At 41.0% G+C, this 20,114-nt stretch overlaps 1 protein-coding gene across 8 annotated transcripts in view; it reads left to right on the forward strand.

Annotated features, from left to right (window-relative positions):
- The window catches only part of ncoa6 (nuclear receptor coactivator 6), an 87,404-nt gene that overhangs the window by 28,613 nt on the left and 38,677 nt on the right, over positions 1-20,114 (forward strand). For 6 of the 8 annotated variants that reach the window (XR_008961618.1, XM_057319439.1, XM_057319437.1 and 3 more), the window contains 5 exons: positions 2,386-5,793; positions 5,887-5,934; positions 6,345-6,375; positions 6,726-6,767; positions 7,053-7,198. Coding sequence is in view for 7 of the 8 variants with exons in the window: in XM_057319439.1 (XP_057175422.1) it covers positions 2,386-5,793; positions 5,887-5,934; positions 6,345-6,375; positions 6,726-6,767; positions 7,053-7,198 (3,675 nt within the window). In the remaining variant the exon portion in view is untranslated. Of the gene's footprint in view, positions 1-2,385; positions 5,794-5,886; positions 5,935-6,344; positions 6,376-6,725; positions 6,768-7,052; positions 7,199-7,279; positions 7,682-20,114 lie in introns of those variants that run through there. The other 2 variants (XM_057319443.1, XM_057319438.1) reach the window with 2 other exon arrangements.

Raw genomic sequence — 20,114 nt, forward strand, 5'->3', positions numbered from 1 at the left:
TTAAGGCCCGATTACAGCTCTAAAAGGGATGCAGTTTGTACAATACGACATGTAGAACGACAACAGTCTACAATAAACGCCACATTATTAGGTAAGAATTGGATTATTAAAACTGTAACACTGTTATACGGTGTTTACCTGGAAACACAGATTAGCACAATTACTTTATATTGTAAGCCCTCAATTTAACATGTACACATAACGTATTTATCATACTTACAGCTTGTGGTTCTGAGACGCTTGTTGGTCCAAATAAAGTTGGTATTGACTTATCTTTCAGGGTCAAGCGGCTGGCAAATCCCGTGTTGAACTCGACAAAATTTGAGAAAAATGAGTCATCGGTAAAATGACGAGCACATTACACAAGGTTGGAATTGTACTGCAGTGGTATCGTGGGGAAAAAAATGTAACCACTGATCCTTCACATCGTCATCCTTTGGCAGCGAAAACAAAGTACATTTGCGTTCACAGCACAAACACAGCGTCTCCTCGACATGTTGTATACTCAATACTACCTGAAGTGCTAGTGGGCAGGTCAGAGTGTTCCTGTTTCGCGGGAAGGCGGGGATTATGCTGATGCGTTACACTGTGACGTATCGATGTTACACTCAAAAGATTTGAAAGCATAACGATTTGTTTGGGCGGTTCGGAGTCGACTGCTTACTTTGGAAGCCAATATCGTAATTTATCATGGACTTTTTAGATTAACAACTTTGCAGATCGTTAAAATTGAAGGAAAGCTACGTTACACACTGCAATGCCGGCAATTTTATGAGATTCATGAAACCTGCTCTTTAACAATTTCTAACACAATAAAAGCAAAACAAATCTGTTTTTGCAAATAAACTCTTCATATAGAGTTGATTTGTTATTTTAAATTATTTAAAAAAAAATTAATGTTTATGAAAAGCAAGTTTTGTAATAACAATTGTACCGGACCTTTGACGAGAATTCTGATTCGGACCTTTGAATGTAAACTTTGAGAACCCCTGACATAGGGCCTTAAAATGTAGTTCCCAAAAGATATGTTAGGCATGCACAAGAGTCTAGAAGGATATTATGGTATCTCAAACATTTTACAGGCATGCAAATTTGTAAAAGAAAAAAACACAAAAAGTGTTCTTCGTATTCACTATATATAGCATAAAATTAGAGCCACTTTGCATCATAGTGACGGGTAATAATAGATTATGACGGATTTTTTATGAGCCTGTGTCAAAATGACAGACAATAAAAAAGTCTAGCGCAACCTCTGACTGTACTGACAAAATATGCTGATGTGACCGAAGTGATAAGCATGAGTGACATGATAGTTTTAAGGGACGGGATTAACGTTATATTGGACATATATTGAAAGGGAAACTAATTAGCAACTTACCGTTAAGACAACGCTTGACGATGCATTTTGGTCAATAGGATCACAAGTGTACGAGGTAGACACATACCCCCATACATGTAAATGTATGGGTTACTTCAGATCTTTCAATTAAATGGACAAAATAAGCACACACACAATTTACATATAAACGCGACCGGAGACAGCAGGAAACCATACAGAGGATAAAAAAGTCATCTTTTCTCAAAGATTAGCTGGTGTTACTACAGTGACCTGGGTCGCCAGTAGCAAACAATAGAGCATGCCCTGCTGGACAAACTAAGTAATTACACCATTAACAAGTATTTATCTGTGTTTTATGTTCTGTAAAAAAAATGTTTCTATCAGTGGCATATCTGCGACATATATGCCGATATCGATAAAACCGGCAAACCGATAAATCAGTCAGGCCCTAATCATTATGTCCTCTTAATTATAATGTATGTAAAACTGCTTTGCAACAATATAAAATGGTCATTTTACCTTCCTCTACAAATTAGTGAATTACTCAGTTACTATTCAGTGGTGACATTTAATATTTTGGCTTTGATCACTACTGATATTGGTCTTGCTTCTGTAAAAATTTGAGCCGCAGACCTCTGGTTGAGTTGACACAGAATGACCCAGCTGCAGTACGAAACTGAATGTGTTGCTTCTCGCTGCTGGAGTAGATGCAGAGAAAGACCATTTTGATTTATTTAATTTATTTATTACATTTATTTTACAGTGCAGTTTAATACAACGGGCCGGGTGTATTTGGTTTACTCTTTTTCTATTGCTTATGTATACTCCTCTGTAGCTGCGCATGAGTTTTGCATGCTCTAAATAGTCTGGGAATCACACTGTTCTTGCAGCTTATTTTTGTTCTGATATCATCATGTTGTTAATATATTAACTAAAAATTTTAATCCCTGTAAGACTGAATCACTATTGACATGTTCATTTTTTTTCTCACCCCTAGTGAGGAATTTATTGTTCTGTATATGATTAAATTATTGTTTTAATTGTAGGTCTGTCTGGTCAACCTGGAGATCAAAGGGTATTACAGCAAATACCATTGCAGTTTATGCCCTCACAACAGCAGCAACAGATGCAGCAAATACAGCAGCAACAGATGCAACAACAACAAATCCAGCAGCAGATGCAGAGTGTGCAAGGTCCTCTAGGTCAAGCTGGAGCATCACAAGGACCTCATCATGTCCAGCCCCAGATTCATTCACAACAGTCAATGCAGATGCAACAGCAGCAGCCACATACGCACCTCCAACAACAGCAGCAGCCGCAACAACAGCAGCAGCAGCAACAACAACAACAACAACAGCAGCAGGCACAGCAACAACAACAGCAGCAGGTACAGCAACAACAACAGCAGCAGGTACAGCAACAACAGCAGGCACACCAGCAGCAGGCACAGCAACAACAGCAGGCACACCAGCAGCAACAAATGATGATGATGCTTAAAATGCAACAGGAAGCTAAGAATCGAATGCCACTACAACAGGGCGGCCACATGTCGAAGGTTCTTGTTAATCCCAATGATCCTGCTCAGAGAATGCCTGTGTCACAGCAGGGCAACATGCCTGTAATGATAGATCTTCAAGGGCATGGAGCTGTTCCACCTTCTCCAGATAAAGCCAGGGGCATGCCACTTATGGTAAATCCCCCTCTCCCTGGACCACAAAGAAGGACGCCCCTTTCAGAGGGTGGACAATCATCGTCAGGTTTGCAAATGGAGGAAACCCCAGGAACACACAGTGTGCAGGACAGAGGACCTCTTGAAATTGGTCTGCAGTCAGTAAATGGAAATCAACAAATGATTGCCAACCAAGGTGCAAATACTCATTTAATGAAGTCCGTGCCAGGAGCAAGCCCTCAACAGCAGTCACAGCAGGTGGCACCAATGAGTAGTTCGCATAATATTCACTTTCCCAATGCTCCTTCAAGTTCCCAAAGCTCCCGCCCCAAAACCCCTAACCGGGCCAGTCCCCGGCCTTATCACCACCCTCTAACTCCAACCAACCGTCCACCTAGTACTGAACCCTCAGAGATAAATCTGTCCCCTGAACGACTGAATGCTTCTATTGCTGGTCTTTTCCCACCTAAAATAAACATTCCACTGCCACCACGGCAACCCAATCTTAATCGAGGCTTTGATCAGCAGGGTTTAAACCCAACCACCCTTAAAGCTATTGGCCAGGCTCCACCAAACCTAGGGACTCTTGCTGTCAACAGTAACTCTAGTGGCAACAATATTGGCACACAGTCTTATCCATCAGGTGCTGGCATTGTAAGTTCTGGAGGAAAACAAGACAAACAACCTGGTGTTGGACAGGCGAAACGGGCTAGTCCCAGTAATAGTCGGCGCTCCAGCCCAGCTTCAAATAGAAAAGCTGCCACTCCAAGCCCAGGAAGACAAAAGGGTGCCAAAACCATACTGACATCCCCACCTCATCAGCAGCAAATGCTGGGTCTGCAGACTGTAATGGTTAGTACCGCCTCAGCGCTCCCAACTACATCTGTATCTCTGCCCTCAGCAGGGCCTGGCGAGTCGCAGAAGAATTTCAGACCTCTGCAAACCATACCTGGTAGTGGCGATCCAGTGAAAGATGGGCAAACAGTGGCTCCTCGGCCAGAGCAACATCAGGCCACTCAGTTAAGAGAGCAGGCTTCTCTGTCTAAACTTGCAAGCCCTCAGCTGCCGTCTCAGGATCCAAAAAGCCAAGACCCTAACAGTTCGGTCGAACAACATGTTGATGATAGGAACCAACCCCGAACATCAGTGCAGCAGGAGCTTGGCACTGCTATATCACCAGGCTTTAGAGATGCTCCAACATCTCTCAATCAACTGCTGGACCATACAGGCACCCAATCCTTGTCAGTAAAATCTCCAAATACTGAAATACCAAAAATAGGTAGAGATTCTGTCCAGAAAGAGAGCCCACATGCCTCATTGGCCCAAGAGAGCCAATCTAATCCTGTCGTCTTGCAGAGCACAGATAGTGGGCCTACAAGTGAAACGGATCAGAAACCAAAATTGGTCTCAGTATCAAGCCCAAATCTTGTCCCCAGTAGTGGTTCAAACCTGCAGCCTGTCAGTGCTGTGTCAAGTGTTGGTCCGAACCAAGCAGTGCTCTTAAGCCTCACCTCCATTCCCAACACTACTGTAAATTCAAATGCCAACCTTATGGCTATGTCGAATGCCTCTCAATCAGTATTGCAAAGACCCATGTCGTCAGCTTCGACTCCACAAAAGCAGATCACAGTCTTTGTGACATCCAATCCAATTAGCTCCGCAACCAACACTGCTTCTGTAGTTCCACCAGCTATTGTATCCAAGGTGCTTGCAGTTCCCAATAAAACCCCAATAAGATCTCCAGATGTTCGGCAACAAAACCCTACCAACACACGGCAGCAATTCATCACAGGACCCGTGTATTCGATAATTCAAGCTACGTCGAGTACCAATGTCATGTCTCAGCCTGTTACGATGGTTGGTCCGTTAGTCTCTGCAAATATCCAGCTTGCTCCAAACCCAGTCTCAACTACATCACCACTTTCATCAACGGCTACGGCAACAAACTCACCAGCTGTCAGTGTACCTGCTAGTCAACAATGCCGACCAGTCATTGGTCAACTTCAAGTCCAAGCACTTTCAAGTCAGGCTTGCCCTTTAGGCATAGTGTCACCAACTCGACAGCCTAGCCCAGGAGTTCTAAAACAGGAATGCATCTCTGGTGCTAATGGCTCAAAACCTACTTCTGTTGGACAATCTTCCTTACAGCCTAGCACGTCTGCACCCTTTCAGCAGCTTTTAGCCTCTCCACCGGCTTGCTCTAGCCCAGGGACTACAGCTGTTGCCCGCAGAATTCCCCTGTCTCCAACAACAACAATGTTAACCAGAGGCAGTCCAGTCCAGACCGTTGTAGCCAGAAATACTGTACCCATCATCTCTTCAAGCAATGATGATGGACAAAAAGAGCAAAGCCCAGTCAGCCAATCGGGAAAATCTGTTGAAGTCCCCACATCTCTGGCTTCTGAAATGGTCTCTTTGCTTCAGCCATCTGTTCCAATGACCCTTTCAAATGTTCAGGTCGCATGTCAGCTGTCTGCACTACCTCCAAAGGTTTCTACACCTGAAATCCTGACCGCTCTGAGCCCTAACACTTCTACAACCACATCTAATATGCCACCCCCAACCTCTACCTCTGTCGTGCTTCATCTGTCTAGTCATGTTAGTAATTCTTCACCACCCCCTAGTTTGCCTGGCACTGCTCCAGGAACTCCCACTACCGCTTCTAGCTCTTCCACGGAAACATCTCATCAACTCACGGGGGAACAGCAGACTTCTTCACTGATGGAGGCTAGTGGATCTGACTTGGTTAAAACAAGTGAAGCAGTTGTTGCTCCAAACATTTCGGGTAACTTCTTTTTGATGGTACAAACGTATATTCATCGTCACAAAAAAATGCTAGATTTTAATTACTGTTTTTTTGTTAACATAAATTTTACAGCTCATGCTGATGCTGCACAAGATGACCAACCTTCACGTGACCAAGCTGGTAACCAATTCATTGTTTAATGATACAAAAAAGCTTGTAAGAGCAAAAGACAACCAAATGGCAGTCATATAGTAACTGTTTTGGCATAGAAAAAGATCATCAACCTTGTGATAAACAAACTAAAATCAAAAATTCCTAAGAGAGGAAGGAAAGGGTCTTTGACCAAACTCATCTCTCTTGTGATCTGAATCAAAGTGGCTTCAACCTACTCCCAGAGATGTAGTCTATGAAAATGTGTAAACAACTGTGTAAAAGTGTATTGCTTCTAGTGTTTAAGTCATTTGTATGTCGCTTTGGATAAAATCGTTTGCTAAATGTAATGTAAATGTAAATGTGTAAACCTTATGTGTAACAGTCATAAATATCCATGAAGAACAAGTGCAACTAATGTCAATTGTCTCTGTTTACAGGACAAGGAATTAGCACAGGAGCAGAACAAGGGTAAGGCAACATGGATCTGTTTCACAAGCAAGCAATCACCTTCAAATTCATTGTCACCATTTTTTGTGTTATCCGTTGTGTGTTTTCATTTCTAATTTGTGCTGATATTTTGTAATTCTTGATTACTTGATGTTTAATATGAATATGCTTTATTTCATTGTTAATTCTATGTATAAGTCTAAGAGTAATTGGCTCATCTGAATTTACTCGCCCTGTGAAGACGCTAATAAACCGAATGGAATAATTGCAATCAATCTTTGACTTGATCTGTACTCAAATTTGGGAGAGGAGGAAAAAAGTGCTGTTCAACGTCAAAGCAGTTTACCGCTGTTTTTCCACTTCTATAACAGATGGGCAAAGAAAAGAAAGACGCCCGTCAACTTAGCCCCAAGGTATGTATGTACCAACCCTGTAGATTCCCTGCACGGGGCAGCGTGGCCATTTTAGGAAACATGGCCATGAACAGGACGGACGTTATCTGTGCTAGATGAGGAAAAACAGCAATTAGAAAATCCTCAGTTGTACAGGTGTGCCACATGTGGCATTTTACTGTAGCGTTAAGACCAACAGTTGATTTCCAAATTCAAGGAGAAATAGAGTGCTGTTTTATAGTCAGCTTGCATACATTCTATGTATTTTTTTGTCCTCGTCCTAATTGCCCCTCTTGTTTCTTTTAGGGATACAAGGGCCACTACTGAAAAAGCAAAAGGCCCTAGTCGACGTAGTTCACGGACGGACAAGGAACCCGAAGAGGATGCATCCGACAATAGCCAGAGAAAAAGGACTGCTAGGCCTGGGTCAGCCTCGTCGAACATAGGAAAAGGTGCCAGCTCAAGTTCTAGTCAGCTAAATATTTGCTTTTCAAATATTTCTAATATATATGCTTGGTGGACCCCTTTATTAGGTGTGCCTCACTAGTATTTGGACCTCCATTTGCCTTCACAGCTCCGTGAATTCACACTGCCAGTGAGTTAAGGCCCATGTACAGTTAACTTTCCGTGTCTGTCTCGCGCAATTCACAAATTCGACACATGCTCAGGACGTCACCTAGTGGACTCGGGCTATTCAATATTTTTTCAAGCATGTGCTGTTGTACGCGTTCTGTCCGCGCAGCCTCAAATATCGGGCTGCATGCAGACAAGGTGTGCGGACGACCGCAGACCCTCCTGATGACGAAAATTACGTCAAATTAAGTCAGACTCGTCTTCTCCAAACGTACGCAGCTGTGCAGCTATAAAGTCAGACTCGTCTTCTCTATTCGTACGCAGCGGCGCAGCTATAAAGTCAGACTCGTCTTCGCTATACATACGCAGCTGTGCAGCTATAATGTCAGACTCATCTTCTCTATTCGTACGCAGCGGCCCAGCTATAAAGTCAGACTCGTCTTTGCTATACGTACGCAGCTGTGCAGCTATAATGTCAGACTCATCTTCTGTATTCGTACGCAGCGGCCCAGCTATAAAGTCAGACTCGTCTTCGCTATATGTACGCAGCTGTGCAGCTATAATGTCAGACTCATCTTCTCTATTCGTACGCAGCGGCCCAGCTATAAAGTCAGATTCGTCTTCTCAATTCGTACGCAGCTGTGCAGCTATAAAGTCAGACTCGTCTTCTCTATTCGTACGCAGCTGGGCAGCTATAAAGTCAGACTCGTCTTCGCTATACGTAAGCAGCTGGGCAGCTATAATGTCAGACTCGTCTTCTCTATCCGTGCGCAGTGGCGCAGCTATAAAGTCAGACTCGTCTTCGCTATACATACGCAGCTGTGCAGCTATAATGTCAGACTCATCTTCTCTATTCGTACGCAGCGGCCCAGCTATAAAGTCAGACTCGTCTTTGCTATACGTACGCAGCTGTGCAGCTATAATGTCAGACTCATCTTCTGTATTCGTACGCAGCGGCCCAGCTATAAAGTCAGACTCGTCTTCGCTATATGTACGCAGCTGTGCAGCTATAATGTCAGACTCATCTTCTCTATTCGTACGCAGCGGCCCAGCTATAAAGTCAGATTCGTCTTCTCAATTCGTACGCAGCTGTGCAGCTATAAAGTCAGACTCGTCTTCTCTATTCGTACGCAGCTGGGCAGCTATAAAGTCAGACTCGTCTTCGCTATACGTAAGCAGCTGGGCAGCTATAATGTCAGACTCGTCTTCTCTATCCGTGCGCAGTGGCGCAGCTATAAAGTCAGACTCGTCTTCGCTATACATACGCAGCTGTGCAGCTATAATGTCAGACTCATCTTCTCTATTCGTACGCAGCGGCCCAGCTATAAAGTCAGACTCGTCTTTGCTATACGTACGCAGCTGTGCAGCTATAATGTCAGACTCATCTTCTGTATTCGTACGCAGCGGCCCAGCTATAAAGTCAGACTCGTCTTCGCTATATGTACGCAGCTGTGCAGCTATAATGTCAGACTCATCTTCTCTATTCGTACGCAGCGGCCCAGCTATAAAGTCAGATTCGTCTTCTCAATTCGTATGCAGCTGTGCAGCTATAAAGTCAGACTCGTCTTCTCTATTCGTACGCAGCTGGGCAGCTATAAAGTCAGACTCGTCTTCGCTATACGTAAGCAGCTGGGCAGCTATAATGTCAGACCCGTCTTCTCTATCCGTGCGCAGTGGCGCAGCTATAAAGTCAGACTCGTCTTCGCTATACATACGCAGCTGTGCAGCTATAATGTCAGACTCATCTTCTCTATTCGTACGCAGCGGCCCAGCTATAAAGTCAGACTCGTCTTTGCTATACGTACGCAGCTGTGCAGCTATAATGTCAGACTCATCTTCTCTATTCGTACGCAGCGGCCCAGCTATAAAGTCAGACTCGTCTTCGCTATATGTACGCAGCTGTGCAGCTATAATGTCAGACTCATCTTCTCTATTCGTACACAGCGGCCCAGCTATAAAGTCAGATTCGTCTTCTCAATTCGTATGCAGCTGTGCAGCTATAAAGTCAGACTCGTCTTCTCTATTCGTACGCAGCTGGGCAGCTATAAAGTCAGACTGGTCTTCTCTAAACATATGCAGCTGCGCAGCTATCAAAGTCAGACTCGTCTTCTCGAGCTTATAAAGTCAGTCGCATCTGCACTAATACAGGGCAAGCTTCAAGGCTCCTTATATTTGTATACAACATGATTTGCAGCCCGCAGCACAGAGCAGCAATCACGTGACAACAGTGAAACACCTCGAGCATTGACAGGAAGATGGGAAGTTTATATAAGCTTATATAAGCAACAGTATGTTTTCATTAAAAATATGAATGAATCGCAAACTAAGCATCCGTTTTAAAGTAATTGGCTAAAATCCAGAGGTCTTGTTTATTTGTGTCAGCGGGTATATTTATTATGCTATTCGTTTTGTTAATAATAATGTTGATAATACTTTTTGTTCAAATAAATGGTGGGGAAATTTCCTCACACCACATGCCTAATGAGTTCAACTCAAAAACTTGTTTTCTTTTGTTTATATTTTGGACATTTGTTTTGCACATTAAAAACGGTCAGGAAAAAAACCTTGAAAAACCGGGAAACCATCCAAATCCATGGCAATACTGTAATACAGATTTTTGGCCAAAGCACTAGACCTGAACGCTCTTCTCCGTGCTTGTGTTCAGCACCAGATGCTTAATAATGTTTGACCCTTATGTATAATCTGTTATCTTACCTTTTATTTTATTACTATTATTTAGTACATCTGATTACAAGCAAGTTAAAAATAATACATGTCGGTGTAACCTAAACATTTAGGTTCATTCAAAAGTAAACTAAATGTCATATCAGGCATAAGTAGCAGCTGAGGTAATGGTTGAAGCTTACACTCTTTAGTGTACTTCAGTGTATTATAGTATGTAATAGGATTTACTGATTTTACTACAGATTTGACTTTTTTGGTCACTGGCGGCCACCCTTTTTGAGGCAGTGCCCCAGTATGCCCCCCACAAAAAATGCTGTAGACAAGCCCCTGGTTGCGACACATTATAAATTCTATGTTAATTAGAGTTTTTTTGTCCACACAGCCGCAACAGCAATATGCAACGATTGATATTAGAAACCTATGTCTCTATCAGTCTCATGTGGACGTGGCAAAACAATTGCAATAGCTCAACTCAACTTTATTTATATAGTGCTTTTTACAATTTTCATTGTTACAAAGCAGCTGTACATGAGACATATTGACTATAAACAAAACAATTAAAATTGTACCTGTAAAAAAAAAGAAAAGGGTGAAAACACAGAAGACAGACATACCCACATACAAAACACTCCACACACACAGTATGCACACGTACTAACTAGGGCTGTGTATTGGCAAGTGCCTCCCGATATGATACATATCACGATAGATGGGTCACGATACAATATATTGCTATGTATTTTGATACGATACACATCTGCGATATATTGCAATACTTTAAATAGAAAATGTAAAAAGTAGAGCTAGAAATACAACATGCTGTGCACCACCGGGGGTTTTCTGTAAGGATAAGTGTCAAAACATCCCTTACCTCTGCAGAGTGGCCATGACGTGCGATGCATGGACCTTTAGATCAGAGGTTTGGGTTCTCAAACTGTAGATTGCGCCCCTCAAGTGGGTAGCACAGGGGAATAAGGTGGCTCACTTGGCTGTCGTGGTGCATTACAGTTAAAACAATGAACATGGGCAGTTTAAACCCCTGCTTCATCCGTGCTGTAAATGCGCTGGTGTCACATCTGTGAAAGCACAATAAATGTCATTGTTACTTTTCTTAATAAACTTTTTGTCTAATGCACTGCAGTAGCCAAGTGACTTGTGTCATGACTTGCGAAGCCTACAAACAGCATTATTTTATATAACTCATTACTCCATTACTTATTTTGAAAACCAAAGCACACCCACACATCAGCTCTGAGAGCTCCAAGCGTTCTTATATTTTTCGCAGTGCTCGCTTTCACTTACTTTTGGCCGTATGTATATGACATGATTTAAAAAAAAAATATTAATAGTAGAGGTATCACTATCGATACACTATTGAAAAAAAAAATTGCGATAGTTACATGTATCGATATTTTTGCACAGCCCTAGTACTAACACACATAGACATAGACACACACACACGGACGCGCACACACACACACACACGTACACAGACAAGTACACACACTCAGGCACGCACAGTGACGGCACACATTTAAGATAAAGGAGAGAGAAACACAGGTCAAATATAACAGACTATAAATGCAATATTAATTAAGTAAAACTTTAAAATTATATTTCTAAAGCAGCCCCCCTCGGCCAGGCAAATAGTGCAAAAAACAGTATGCAAACGGTGGCGAGGAACCCAAAACTCCAATCGAGAAAAAAAACCTCAGGAGAACCCAGGCCCAACCAGGGGATTCCAGTTCCCCTCTGGCAAAAGCTGCTGCCTCTGCACAAGCTCCACAGTGCTTGCACAACAAGGCTAAATAAAAATAAATAACCTTACTAATAAGGTAAATTATAGTTTTAAGATTATCATTAATAATCTAATAGCATTAAAATTTTTGTGGTGAAGACATGTCAGGTGACCGCGTCCTTCTTTATTCAGCTCTATCATCTCAGCTCTTCTCAGGTCGCCACTTCCCATTCTCCGCTCTACCATCAGGTCTGGCCATGAACTGCATCCTGCTCGCTGTGGTAACCTTGGAACAATGAGACAAGACTGGCTGAGAGTAGAGTACTGTCAGAGGTGTAAAGAGTACCTGAAAACCATACTTAAGTAAAAGTACAGATACCTTGCAGAGAAAATGACTCCATTACAAGTTACAAGTCACCAATTCCAAAACGACTTCAGTAAAAGTCTTAGAGTATCTGATTTTAACAGTACTTGAGTATTTTACTCATACTGAATGTAGGCTCAAAGCAGCACTAGTCCTCAACACTTAAGAGACACGTCAGTGAAAAACAAGAAAAGTTGATTTGTGAGGAGAGCAATCGCATTTATTTTCTTAAATCATAATAAGACTGAACAGCTCAAAATTGCAACAAATCATGGCCGACATCATATCCTACTGTACGTCTATTACAAACACCCAAGTCTCATTTAAACTCAAGTGCTCATAAGTAAGCCAACATTCTTCAAAAAGGTCTCTTCAATATAACAGATAAATAAAATAATGTTAAGTAAAATTAAAAAGTCAAATCCTTTTTGCACTGGACATGCTGGTTTGGGCCTCATCGCCAGCTGCAGTCATGTCCTCATTTCACATACACTGTTAGCCCTTACCTGCCATTTCTACAGTAATACATTGGCAACACTGTTGCCAGCTAGTTACTGTAGGTGTTTTACAGTAAACTACTGCAATGGCTGTTTGAAGATACAGATGTAAATAACAGATGAACACAATAAATCTGTCAAGATTTCACCAGAGGAGAATTAAAAACAAACATCAATAACATCTTCACATATTACAGACACCACTTTCACTTTATTTCTGTCATCTGTGTAAGATCTTATTGAGATTTAACTCTAGTTCATAGTGGTTCAATTATGTTTTAAGTCACCATTATGGCGATCAGTGTTTGCTTTGGTTGGACTCTTTGACTTTCTTGTAGCTTTAAAATGTACACTTATACAATAACACTGAAAGGGACTTTACAGGAACCGCAACTTTATGTTTGCTTAGTAACTGAAGATACATCTGAAAGAATTCAATCATTAAATAATAATAATATAGCATTTAAGATTTATTAAGATATGTTTGGTAAAGTGATTACATGTTATAATGGAAAGATCTCTGTCAGAAAATCTTTCTTTGCAATTGAGACACAGTTAGACACTTGACATACAAACCTCATCAATGGTGACAAACAATCATGAATGAGTTTTGTACTATGTACCCAGCATGCATTGCAGCATGAAGCTGTTCAGTTGATTGTCACCATTGTTGAGATTCATATGTGAATTGTTCATTTCTCTGTGTCCGACTCATTCTATAGGTTAATATTTTGTCTATATAGTGTGAGAGCACTTTTGAAAATTGAAATACTATACATTCTTTTTACTGGTTTACATCACTTCATGGCAATAGTCCCACCAATGGTCAAATTTTGAGCAAACATGTTTAGAGCACATTTAGGAAGAGTTAGTTTTAAAAATAAGAGCTTTTGTAGATGTGTGACCTACAGTAACTAGCTGGCAACAGTGTTGCCAATATATTACTGTAGAAATAGCGGGTAAGGGCTAACCTGTATAAACCGCCAGCGATTGACATCTACCTGATACTGCACTCATATTCATATAAAGAAGCCATGTTGACAAGTTTTTGTAAGTTAGGCAAAATCCACAAGATTGTAGTACCTTCATTGCCCTGTAAATGGCAATATTAATTATAAGATAGGTGCCATGCAAAATGTAATGTGTAATTGCATTAGTCATTACAAATGTAGTGGAGTAAAGAGTACATATACTTGTTCAAAAATGTAGTTAAGTAGAGAGTAAAAGTTGCTAATATCTTTAATACTCAGTACAACTACAAAGTAGCCAAAAAGATACTTAAGTAAAGTAACTAAGTACATTTACTCCAATACTTTACACCACTGAGTCTGTTCTGCACTCTTTGATGCAACAAGTACATCAGTTGTGTTTTTGGTTCCGGTTGATCTAACTAATGCAGCCTAAACCCTCAGAGGATTTATATTATGGAAGTGTAGTGTATGCAAGATTAAAAAGATGCGTCTTTAGTCTAGATTTAAACTGACAGAGTGTGTCTGCCTCCCGGACAGTGCAGGGAAGACTATTCCAAAGTTTAGGCGCTAGATAGGAAAAGGATCTACCACCTGCACTTGATTTTGAAATTCTAGGTATTACCAACTGACAGGACGCCTGAGAGCGTAATGCACGTGAAGGACTGTAATACAAAAGGAGTTCATTCAAGTATTGAGGAGCTAAACCATGTAGGGCTTTATAGGTAATAAGCAAGATTTTAAAGTTAACGCGATGCTTTATAGGTAACCAGTGCAAGGTTGACAGAACCGGGCTAATATGTTCATACTTTTTTGTACGTGTAAGAACTCAGCTGCCGCGTTTTGGACCAATTGGAGTTTTTGTAATAAGCCTGCAGGGCAACCACCTAACAGTGCATTACAGTAGTCTAGTCTTGATGTCATGAATGCATGAATTAACTTCTCTGCATCTGACATTGACAGCATATGACGTAGTTTAGATATATTCTTAAAATGGAAAAACGCAATTTTACAGGTGTTGGCGACGTGGCTCTCAAATGACAGATTACTATCGAATAGAACGCCAAGATTCTTTGCTGACGACGAGGGTTTTATGGAACATCCGTCAATAGTTAAACAGTATTCTTGGTTGTTACTTATAGCAGTTTTCGGTCCAATAAGTAACACTTCCGTTTTGTCCGAGTTCAGTAATAAAAAGTTGTTACTCATCCAGTTTTTTATATCGACTATGCATTCCATTATTCGATGGAACTGCTGTGTTTCATGAGGCTTCGAGGAAATATAAAGTTGAGTATCATCAGCATAACAGTGAAAGCTAACTCCGTGTCGCTTTATTATATCTCCTAGAGGTAGCATGTATAATGCGAAGAGCAGAGGCCCTAAGACTGAGCCCTGTGGTACACCGTACTGGACTTGCGATTTGCGTGACACCTCATTGTTTATTGCTACAAATTGAAAACGGTCGGATAAATAAGATTTAAACCATTTCAAAGCTATTCCCTTAATGCCGACATAATTTTCGAGTCTATGTAGGAGTGTGCTGTGGTCAATGGTATCAAATGCAGCACTAAGGTCTAGCAGCACCAATAACGAGATACAGCCTCGGTCAGACGCCAATAGCAGATCATTTGTAACTCTGATCAAAGCAGTCTCTGTACTGTGACATGCTCTAAATCCAGACTGGAATTCTTCATTGATGTCATTCCTTTGGAGGAAGGAGCATAATTGAGTTGAAACTACTTTTTCCAGAAATTTAGATATGAAAGGTAGATTCGATATAGGCCTGTAGTTCCCTAGTTCTCTAGGGTCGAGTTGGGTTTTTTTGACAAGGGGCCTTATAACAGCCACCTGATATGCTTTAGGCACATGTCCTAATGTCAGAGATGAGTTAATAATACTAAGAAGAGGATCTATAATTTCTGGGAGCATCTCTTTCAGTAGATTTGTAGGTATAGGGTCTAGTATGCATGTTGTTGATTTAGATGATCTAATGATTTTAGACAGCTCATCGTTGTCTACTGTATAAAATAATTGCATTTTCTCCTTAAGGGCGCTGTAGTTAGTTTGTTCAGCGGGTTTCACTTCTGATTGCATTGTTATAATTTTTTCTCTAATATCTTGATTTTATTTGTGATGTAGTTCATAAATTCATCACTGTTATGCTGATATACAGGATCAGAAGTCACTGACGATTTATTTTTTGTTAATTTAGCCACTATGTTAAATAAAAACCTAGGGTTGAGCTGGTTTTCTTCTATTAGAGATGAAAAGTAGGCAGATCTAGAAGTTTTTAATAGCCCACAAATTACTCTAGATATTACACAATTTCAATACAGTATTAGGCCTATTCTATATTATTTTTCGAGACTGACCATTTCAGAACAAGCTTATAGTGTCTCGTGTGTTTCACAGCGCGAGCATAATTATTAGGTACATTGATTTTCTGGTCATATTTTTTTCCAGGCACATTTGATGAATTGCTAACCACATGAGTCTTAATTACTATTAATTGTGTATATAATTATTTATTAGCAAAGGATTGAAGTGAAAAACGCTTTATATTTAAGTGTGCAGAATTATTAGGTACTATTTCTTTTACATGTATAATGAGTCAAAAAAGACATTTAATATACACAGGAAAGTCAAGAAATATTTAATGCCCATTATAAGAATGCAATACTAGAAATTGCAACATTGAGACGTGACCAATGGGGTCGCAAAATGCTCATTGGGTTAGCAGTCAAAAAAAAAAGACAAAGCAGAAAACACAGTTTAACTGCAAAAGAATGAAGAATTAACATGAAGAATAAGGTGTGAAATATCATCTCTCGAATGCGCGTGAACCAGAGGGGTGTTCTTCCAGCAGATGACGCGGACGAGGTCTCGTAAGTTCCAGTGACGAACTGGACGTTTTTAGCTAATAGGAAAGCGTGTACTCTGGCGGGAGATTTCGTCACCGTTATTTGCCGGAAGAAGGCTTCAGAAGACCTTTGTTAAGACCACGGAGCCGTGTCGATTAGTTCTTTGATGCACTTCTTGGAACTTCAAAAATCCACACCCGTTCACTCCCATTCTACTGCTTGGAAGCAAAATGATATGTGGTATTATAACTCCAACTGGATTATTCTTCAAGAAGAAAACCATATTCAGTTAGGATACCTTGGGGGTGAGTAAAACTTGGGGAAATTTTGATTTGGTAGTGGAATATTCCTTTAAAGGGCCAGCATGACATCCTTTTATATCACTGTTTGAAGAATTTATTTTCAGGATTCAGGCACCAAGTTTTAGGAATTTATTTCTAGGCCATCTACTACCCTGAGAGGTCTGTCTTGCTCATTATTAGTTACAGTTTACACCATAACTCCCTCGCCAAATACACTGTTGTCTGACTTCAACTGGTCTTCATGTATTTCACAACACTTCAGGATGTGATTCTTATTAAGTGGGAGTCATATTTTATGATTCTTTACCGTAGCAAAGTCTCTGAGAGCCTGAAGACCTAGTACTTCTGGAGACTCCAGGTAGGGTGCCATTCTGGAAAATGGTGGCACAGGAGGCTAAAGGGTTCCTCATGGTTTCACACCTTATTCTTCATGTTAATTCTTCATTCTTTTGCAGTTAAACTACATGATTTCTGTTTCTGTATAAAATGTCTGTTTTTGTTTGACTCCTAACCCCATGAGCATTTTGATACCCCATTGGTCATGGTTCAATGCTATGATTTCTAGTATTGCATTCTTATAATGGGCATTTCATTTTTTTTACTTTTCCATGTATATTAAATGTATTTTTTGACTTATTATAGCTGTAAAAGAAATAGTGCCTACTCATTCTGCACACCTAAATATAAACCATTTTTCACTTTGCTAACTATTATACATCACGTATAAATGATTATGTACACAATTAATAGTAATTATTAAGACTGATTAGGAATTGGTAAAATGTGCCTGGGAAAAAATTTGACCAAAAAAACAATGTACCTAATAATTATGCACACGCTGTAGTTGAAAATGTTTGTAAAAAAATGCAGGCTACAGAACAAAAGTAATTTAAGCTTACACATAGCGAATGAAATGCCTCTTAATAAAGCGGACACAAAACAAGCATATTTCCAGTAGGTAGTCAACCAGAATGCCTGCTACCGCTGCGTTGAGTGCCGCCAATGGGGAAGGGTGGCTGTTCAAAAACATTTACATGTGAAACTAGTTTGCAAATTTCCGCCAGGGAGATTTTGCACCTTCAGTACTTAACCACATGTACTGTGAAACAGTCAAATTGAATGTAATAAATGCCTTATTACATCACAGGAGGCAACACATTACAAATCAAAACAAGAGTTATACATGCTTATAATATAACAGAAAAAACTGTCAATGGTGGAAAATGAGCCAAATGCAGGACATAATTTAATCATAAGAGCAAACGTGTTGATTAACGTCACAGGGGTTCATATAAGGATCTTTTTTTTCTGTGAGTCTAAAGTGAGTGCATATGCCTGATAGTTATAAGAATGCACTAATAATCAAATAAATCCGAATCAGAAGGAGCTTTATTGCCAAGTATGTTTACACACACAAGGAATTTGACTTGGCGACAGGAGCTTAGTGCAGAAGAAAGTGTACACATGGTGCAAACATAGTGCAAATATACATTAAGTTAGAAAAAATGAGAAATTAAATAAAAAACAATAATGCACTATATACAAAAAGTGAAAAAATATAGACTAAAAACAACATCATTTTTTGAAAGAGTGTACAGATGTATTATTTACAGGTTTAACCTATTGTTTCTTGCAATGTATAGTTTCCAGATGCTATGTGCAATGTGCAAGTGTGCAATGTGATGGACCGTGTGTAGTAAGAGCTTTTAATTGTTCAGGCTGAGTATTGCCTGCAGGAAAAAACTGTTCTTGTGTCTGGCTGTTCTGGTGGTCAGTGCACTGTAGCGTTGGAAGAGAGAGTGAGCTGGGTGAGTGGGGTCCAAAATGATTTTCTTAGCCATTTTTCTCTTTCTGGAGGTGTAAAGATCTTGGAGGTTGGGCAGGGGGGCACCAATAATCCTCTCAGCAGTCCTGACTCTCCGTTGTAGTCTCTTAATGTCTGATTTAGTAGCTGAACCAAATCAAGACAGTTATGGATGAGCACAGGACAGACTCGATGATGGCCGAGTAGAACTGTGTGAGCAGCTCCTGTGGCATGTTGAATTTCCTCAGCTGGCGAAGGAAGAACAACCTCTGCTGGGCTTTTTTTGGTGATGAGTCTATGTGAGTGTCCCACTTCAGGTCCTGAGAGATGGTAGTGCCCAGGAACCTGAATGACTCTACTGCAGCCACAGTGTTGTTCATGATGGTGAGTGTGGGGAATGCAGGGGGGGTACTCCTGAAGTCCACGGTCTTCTCCACTGTTTTGAGCGTGTTGAGCTCCAGGTTGTTGTGATTGCATCAGACAGCCAGCTCTGCAACTTCCCGTCTGTAGGCAGACTCATCTCCATTGTGGATGAGGCCGATGATGGTAGTGTCATCTGCGAATTTCAGGAGCTTGACAGAGGAGTCTTTTGCAGTGCAATGGTTTGTATACAGGGAGAAGAACAGTGGGGAGAGCACGCATCCCTGAGGGGCACCAGTGCTGATTGTGAGAGTCCTGGATGTGAGTTTACCCAGCTTCACCAGTTGCTGCCTGTCTGTTAGGAAGTTAGTGATCCATTGACAGATTGGGGTGGGCACGGAGAGCTGGGTCAGTTTGTCTGAGAGAAGGTCAGGCATGATGGTATTAAAGGCCAAACTGAAGCCCACAAATCTCTGTGGACCAGCCTGTCAAGGTGTTGTAGAACATAATGCAGCCCCATGTTGACTGCATTATCAACAGACCTGTTTGCTCTGTAGGCAAACTGAAGAGGATCCAGCAAGGGTCCAGTGATGTCCTTCAGGTAGGCCAGGACCAGTCTCTCAAACAACTTCATAACCACAGACGTGAGAGCGACAGGTCTGTAGTCGTTAAGTCCAGTGATTTTGGATTTTTTTGGGGACCGGGATGATAGTGGAGTGTTTGAAGCAGTGGGGAACTTCGCACAGCTCCAGAGATCTGTTGAAGATGGGGGCCAGTTGGTTTCAAGTTTCAAGTTTGTTTTATTTCTAAAAACAGCAACCAGGCTGACCAAAGTGCTGAACAGTATGGACAATAATATAAAAATATATATATATATATATATATATGAAACCCTAAAACCATGACATTCAAACGCAACAACTCATCACAATAAAACAAAACAGACAATGCATACATGAGCAAAATTCATACTAAATCAAATGCCAAGTCGAAATAGTACACCTTTAAAGAAGATTTAAAAGCGTGGACAGACTGTGCTGATCTGATATACGCAGGGAGGCCATTCCAGAGCTGGGGGCCAGCAATAGCAAATGCTTCCCCCCTTTGCTTAAGCCGTGCTCCCGGGGTGGATAGAAGACCCTGAGCCCCAGACCTCAGAGATCGTGTTGGAATATAGGGATGGAGAAGCTCGGACAAATAACTCTGTGCCAGGTTG

This window comes from Triplophysa rosa, linkage group LG21, assembly GCF_024868665.1.
Source record: "Triplophysa rosa linkage group LG21, Trosa_1v2, whole genome shotgun sequence".
Classification (NCBI taxonomy): Eukaryota; Metazoa; Chordata; class Actinopteri; order Cypriniformes; family Nemacheilidae; genus Triplophysa; species Triplophysa rosa.